At 60.5% G+C, this 6,000-nt stretch overlaps 1 protein-coding gene across 4 annotated transcripts in view; it reads left to right on the top strand.

Moving 5' to 3' along the window:
- Window positions 1-1,814: 1,814 nt before the first annotated feature.
- The window catches only part of SHISA6 (shisa family member 6), a 292,296-nt gene continuing 288,110 nt past the window's right edge, over window positions 1,815-6,000 (top strand). For 2 of the 4 annotated variants that reach the window (XM_036452163.2, XM_036452162.2), the window contains exons 1-2: window positions 1,816-2,019; window positions 2,358-3,395. In XM_036452163.2, the coding sequence (XP_036308056.1) occupies window positions 2,737-3,395 (659 nt within the window). In that variant the 5' untranslated portion in view covers window positions 1,816-2,019; window positions 2,358-2,736. Of the gene's footprint in view, window positions 2,020-2,201; window positions 3,396-6,000 lie in introns of those variants that run through there. The other 2 variants (XM_036452161.2, XM_045586524.1) reach the window with 2 other exon arrangements.

Here is a 6,000-nt window from a genome sequence, read left to right as displayed (position 1 = left end):
CACAGAGTCTTGCTGCTCTGTCTTCCTGGTTTTGCTAATGATGTCCCCCTCTGCTAGGAGTGTCCTTTGCTCTTGTTTGATGATTAACTCTTTTTTTTTTAAATATATATTTTATTGATTTTTTACAGAAAGGAAGAGAGAGGGATAGAGAGTTAGAAATATCAATGAGAGAGAAACATTGATCAGCTGCCTCTTGCACACCCGCTACTGAGGATGTGCCCGCAACCAAGATACATGCCCTTGATCGGAATCAAACCTGGGACCTTTCAGTCCGCAGGTTGACGCTTTATCCATTGAGCCAAACCGGTTTTGGCTTGATGATTAACTCTTAATTGTTTTTTCAAGGTTCTGCTCAGCACCCTATCAAGAAAGCTGCCTTGGACTCCCATCTCCCCCCGTCCAGGGCTAGGCGGGCACCTGCCATCTGTGTTCTCAGAGCACCCCATGCCTGCCTCTTCATGGGAAACCACCACAATATGGTGATCATTTGTTCATCTGTGCCCTCCATGAAGAGAGGGGTTGTCTTATTCACCCTTTACCTCAGCATGCACCACAGTGCCTGGTGGGGAGCAGGCACTGAATAAATGGTTCTAGAACAGGATCGTTAAGGAAAGGGTGGCAGCTGAGAGGAAGCTGAGGGGATGGGAGGTAGTGCAGAGGAAGAGGAAGGGAATGGGGAGAGAGCAGCAGGTGGGGAGCTTGTACACCTCTCATCCTAGGTTCTGTATTTTCTTCCTGTGCCTTGGAATCCGTGTTCTAGCTGCAATGTATCCATTCTGCCGTCCAAGGAGAGGCTGTCTTTCTCTCATGGGGGAATCCTTGACTTGGCTCATGCATGAATGGGACCGAATAGACAGCCTTGGGGACAATCTCTATACCTCACACTCTCACAGCCTGCTCTCTGCCTTCAACCTAAGCCCTCTGGGCATCTGCACACAAGGCCAGGCCAGGCAGGCAGGATCCTGTCAGTGGCCACTGCTTTTTGTTCTCATCCCCCACCTCCTCCATTAAAGCATGTCAAAGAGGAGGACTGTGGCTCCCTCTTAGGGTGGGCGGCCTCATGGCTCTGCAAGTTACACCTGGGCCTCTTTCACAGACCAGATCAGCAACCACACCGGAACACCACCCTCTGCGCCACCTCACCCCACCCCCACCCACTCCCACCCTGCCTCAGCTACAGTAGAGGAATTTCAAAGTTCTTACAGGCTCAGACAGCTTTTCTAACAGCCCCAAAAACTCTGGAAAATGTCCTGGAAAGAGGGAAACTGAGGTGCCACCCAGCGCTGGGGCTTTGTGCCAGTGTGCATGTTGGAGGCGGGGTGGGGAGCAGTATGCCCAAGGAGACAAGAGTTTAGTCCTTGCTCACTAGTAGCCCCGCAACCTCATAGGAGCATTTGACCCCTGGTCTCAGTTTAGGAACCTGTAGCAATGGGTTTGACCTGATCTCTCTGCAGCCAGCGCCGCCACTAGAGAGAGGCAAAGGCTCGCAGAAACCCCAGCTCCAGCTCTCGCTGCGCACAGCCCGGGACCCAATAGGATGGGGCCGGCCGCCAGGGCCGGATCGGGCAGAGGCAGGGAAGGTCTGGTCCTCGGCCTGCCAGCTACAGAGGGCACACCCCTGCCCTCCTCCGGGGGGGGCCCTCTTTGGGGCCCCGGCCTGGTTCGCCTTGTGGATGAACGGGAGTCCTGAGCTTTGGTGACGCTGGAGCTTCCAGTGCCGCGAGGGGGAAGAAGCAGAGAGGAACCCCCCTCCCACCGGGCGCCCGGGCTTGTAAGCGTAGGCGGCGGTGAGCCGAGCGGCTGCACCGCCCCCCCCCCCCCCCCCAGGTTCCTCCCTCCCCTCGCGGCGCTCGCGTGTGTGCAGGAGGGCGAGTGCTTGTGTCTCCTGCGCTCCACTCGCACACGCTCCGCTCCGGCACCAGCGCAGGCGGCGAGCGAGCGGTGGCTCCGGGCTCGCTCGCTTCCTGCCGCTGCGCTCCCGCCGGGCAGCCGCCGCCTCTGCAGCCGCAGCGGGGCATGGTGAGTGGGGTCCGGCCGCCGCGCCCCCCCCCCCCCTCCGATCCCGCTGCCCGACCCCTGCGGCTGCCGGCTCCGTCCCGGGGAGCCCGCCCGCGGCGAGAACGCGCTGCAGGGCCGCCGGTCCGGGGCTCGGGCAGCGGCGCGGCGCCTGGAAGGGCGGCTCGGGCTGCTCGTGCGCCCTCCGTGGCCAGCGCGCCGGGCCCGTCTCGGGAGCGGGCTCGGAGCCCCCCCCTGGCCCGGAGCCTCGCTCCTCGAGGGCTACGCGCGCCCTCCGCTGCTCTCCACCCGCCTCCCTCCTCCGCTCCACCCCCTGACCAGCTCCCTCTCTTGTCCCGCAGGACCCGCCGCCCGGACGGGACCCCGCTGCCACCGCTTCCCGGAGGAGCTGCGCTTCGGGTCCCGCCTGAGCCGAGCCCAGCGAGCCGAGCCGCGCGCGGGGCCGCCGCCGCAGGCGGGGGATGGGGCTGCCCCGGAGGCGCGCCGAGCCCGCAGGGGGAGCGTGGAGCCGGCGCGCAGCCTGAGTGCCAGCAGCCCGCGCCGGGCCGGCCGTTCGGGGCGCACGGCGCGCCTCTGCCGCCTCCTCTGTCGCCGCTCGCGCCTCGATGGCGCCATCGCCCCGGGGCCACTGACAGCCCCGCGCCGCCCACCCGGCCCGCGCGGCCGCCCTCCGAGCCCGCCGACCGGGGAGCGGCCTAAAGCTCCCGCGCCCGCCCCGCCATGGCGCCGCGGCGCCTCCTGCTGCTGCTGCTCCTCTCCCCCGAGTTCCTGGACCTGCTGCCCGGCGCCCAGGGCGCCCGCGGCCGCGCCGCCAACCGGACCCTGAGCGCCGCCGGCGCCCCTGCCGTCGGGGGCCGGCGGCCCGGGGGCGCCCTGGCCCGGGGCGGCCGGGAGCTGAACGGCACCGCCCGGGCGGCCGGCAGTGGCGTCCCGGAGGCGGGGAGCCGGCGGGGACAGCCCGCGGCGGCGGCGGTGGCGGCGGCGGCGGCGGCTGCCAGCGCGGCAGTCACCTACGAGACGTGCTGGGGCTACTACGACGTGAGCGGCCAGTACGACAAGGAGTTCGAGTGCAACAACAGCGAGAGCGGCTACCTGTACTGCTGCGGCACCTGCTACTACCGCTTCTGCTGCAAGAAGCGCCACGAGAAGCTGGACCAGCGCCAGTGCAACAACTACCAGAGCCCCGTGTGGGTGCAGACGCCCAGCACCAAGGTGGTGTCGCCGGGGCCCGAGAACAAGTACGACCCCGAGAAGGACAAGACCAACTTCACCGTCTACATCACCTGCGGGGTGATCGCCTTCGTCATCGTGGCCGGCGTCTTCGCCAAGGTCTCCTATGATAAGGCCCACCGCCCGCCGAGGGAGATGAACATCCACAGGTGAGAGAGCCTCTGGCAGGTGCCCTCCACCCCCCAGGCTCCGGGAGCCTCACCCCTCTTTATACGCTCTTCTCTTCACGGGGCTACCCTGGCCCTCTTCACTCTCTCGGCATCCCCGGGTCCCTCCTGACTCTAAAGTCACGTTCACCCTTGCTTCCTTGACATGCAATAAATCAACGCCTCTTGCCTTGGGGCTTTACAGAGTATAGTGAGGATTGGCAAGGGTCTGTGAAGCTTGAGGGTAAGAATTGCGCACACTCTGTCATCCTGGGGGAGGGTCCAGGGCGCAGTTTTTATGGCAGGTGGGCACTTGGATGCAGGCTCTTCATGCATTTGGTTTTCTGAGTCAGACTGAAGCATCGTCTTCAGTAAAGGAAACTGACCGATGCTGGAACCTTACGGGAAAGAGTACCGAGTGACTAAGTGTTACACTGGATGGTGTTAGAGAGATGGGGGCGACAGGCTGACCAAGGGCAGATGGTGTCTCTTCACTGCATCTTGCCGAGTGGGCTGCTTATCTTTCGTGCTGAGCCCTGAGGACTTGTTCCTTTAAACCCCGTGGGCAGAACTCCGAGCTAACACTTCTCACTGTGCCAAGCCCGCTGGGCATCTTTCACGGCTTCAAATCGGGAGGCCCTGGGGGCCGCGCCTCCCACCAGAACTTACAAAAGGTGGTTGGTGGTCCGTGGTTTCACCCCGACAGCCTCCCATCCCACCGCTCCAGCTCCCAGTGAGCCCCCTGGGAAGGCAAAGCCCAGCGAAGAAAGGAGCAGCTTTGGGCTACTCCAGGAACAAAGCACCCAGGGGATTGAAACTTCGCTTTGCTTCCAGTCCCCTCGGGATGATGGCTGGCTGGATGTGGTTCGTGGTTCGACAGAGTCTTCTCAGGGAACAAACCCTGGCCCGGGACAGTGCTCCATTTCTGGCACATGACGTGTGCACGGCCCTAGGACCCCGGACCACCTCTCCGCCCAGTCCTGCTTCCCAGTCTATCCATCAGGCACCCACCCTGAGCCATAGACCGTTAGCTCCTCTGGGCACTCTGTGTGTTAGTCTTTTGTCTTGAAAACCCTGTTCCCTCACTGCCGTGGACATGAATCACCTGTACCTTGATGAAGAGAGAGAGGCAGATAGACATTTCTGAGCAATCTTTCCCCCTCTCCCCCACTCTTGAAACTGTGGATGTTGAGAAAAGAGGATGCTCCCTGGATCTGAGTCAAATCCTCTAAGTGTGGGTACTGCCATACTGATACCTTGGCTGCTGGGCTTAGGGCCCTTCCTGGAGTCCTGTTTGTGACGCTTGCTCATTGAAAAGTGCTACTATCCTCCATTTTACCCCCTATCTTATTACTGAGGTAGTGAGACTGTGCCCGCGCTGGTCCTGGGAACTGATGGGGGAATGGTGGTAAGTGGTCTGTGGCCAGTGCCGGTTCTCAAAAGCAGAAGGCGGGGGCGGGGGGTGGGGGGATGGACAGCAAGACAAGAACACTCTCTCCTCTGGGTCTTGCCTGATGACGAAGTTCTCTCTAAACAGAGAAGGAAAGCAGAGAGGGAATTGCCTGTGGGCGAGCACCTTTCTGAAGCAGATGTATCTGGTCTTTATGGCTCCATCGCTGCTTCCAGCCCCCGAGGCCTGTCGTCTCCTTTTTAGCCTCCTGTGGTTCTGGCTTAGGATCACGCCTTCCACCTTGGCTGCGGCCTTCTGGTTGATCCCACAACACTTTCTTTGGGTTTCTTTCTTGTCTGAGTCCTTGTTCTCTGTTCTTATAGAGAGAGTTGGCCCCTGCCCTGACCTTGCCGCCTCCTACTGAGTGTGCTCATCATCACCTGGAAAGGTCCTGATGGTGTTTGGAAGCTGGCGCTGGCCTGTGTTCTACTGGCGTGTGGCCCTGGAGGTGTGGCTGGCCCCTCTTGGTGTTTTCTCCCCTCCCTATTAACACCGATCGCCTCCCCTCCCCACAGCGAGGTGTATGGTGTATGGTGTATGGCTCCGTGGTGATGCCACTGGGGGCAGTTTCTCTCTCTGGAGTGAGGGAAGAGAGGTAACCATGGGAAAGGAGATGAATTTCAGCCCTCAGACCATTATGTAAATAGGGGATGTTTCTCCCTCAGCTTCAACTCCTGATTTTATTCAGTTCACAGCACCTCTTCCAGCAGCTGCAGCCTCGCCTGACAGTGCTTCGGAAACCATCATATTGGTGCTTGTTAGGTAGGGGACGATGCCTGTCTATTTTGGGGGGGGAATAGGGGAGACAAAGCATGAGAGATCCACCTAGCACACTCCATGAGTGACCTTGGGGGGCTTATTTTTCAGTTTGAGATAACTCAGGCACAGCAGCATCTCACCTTGACCTCTTCCCAGGTGTGTCAGGGTGAGTGTGCACATTTCAGACTGACTCCTGGGTGCGCATGGTACCACGGCTCATCTCGCTTTGCTCACACTTCAGAGACCGCCGTTTGCTGTCAGGGAGCTTAGTGTGCAGAATTCTTGTTGGGGACTTGGGGTAGGGAGAAGGAGCGAGTGATGGAGAAAGGTAAATATTTATACCATGATGAGTTCTCCCTAGGGAGAAGGGAGAAGAAAGAACGTATACTCTTCAGAGGG

Source organism: Pipistrellus kuhlii, unplaced genomic scaffold (genome assembly GCF_014108245.1).
Source record: "Pipistrellus kuhlii isolate mPipKuh1 unplaced genomic scaffold, mPipKuh1.p scaffold_m20_p_23, whole genome shotgun sequence".
Lineage (NCBI taxonomy): Eukaryota > Metazoa > Chordata > Mammalia > Chiroptera > Vespertilionidae > Pipistrellus > Pipistrellus kuhlii.
The sequence above is the reverse complement of the archived record's forward strand: the minus strand, read 5'-3'. Positions and strand labels throughout refer to the sequence as shown.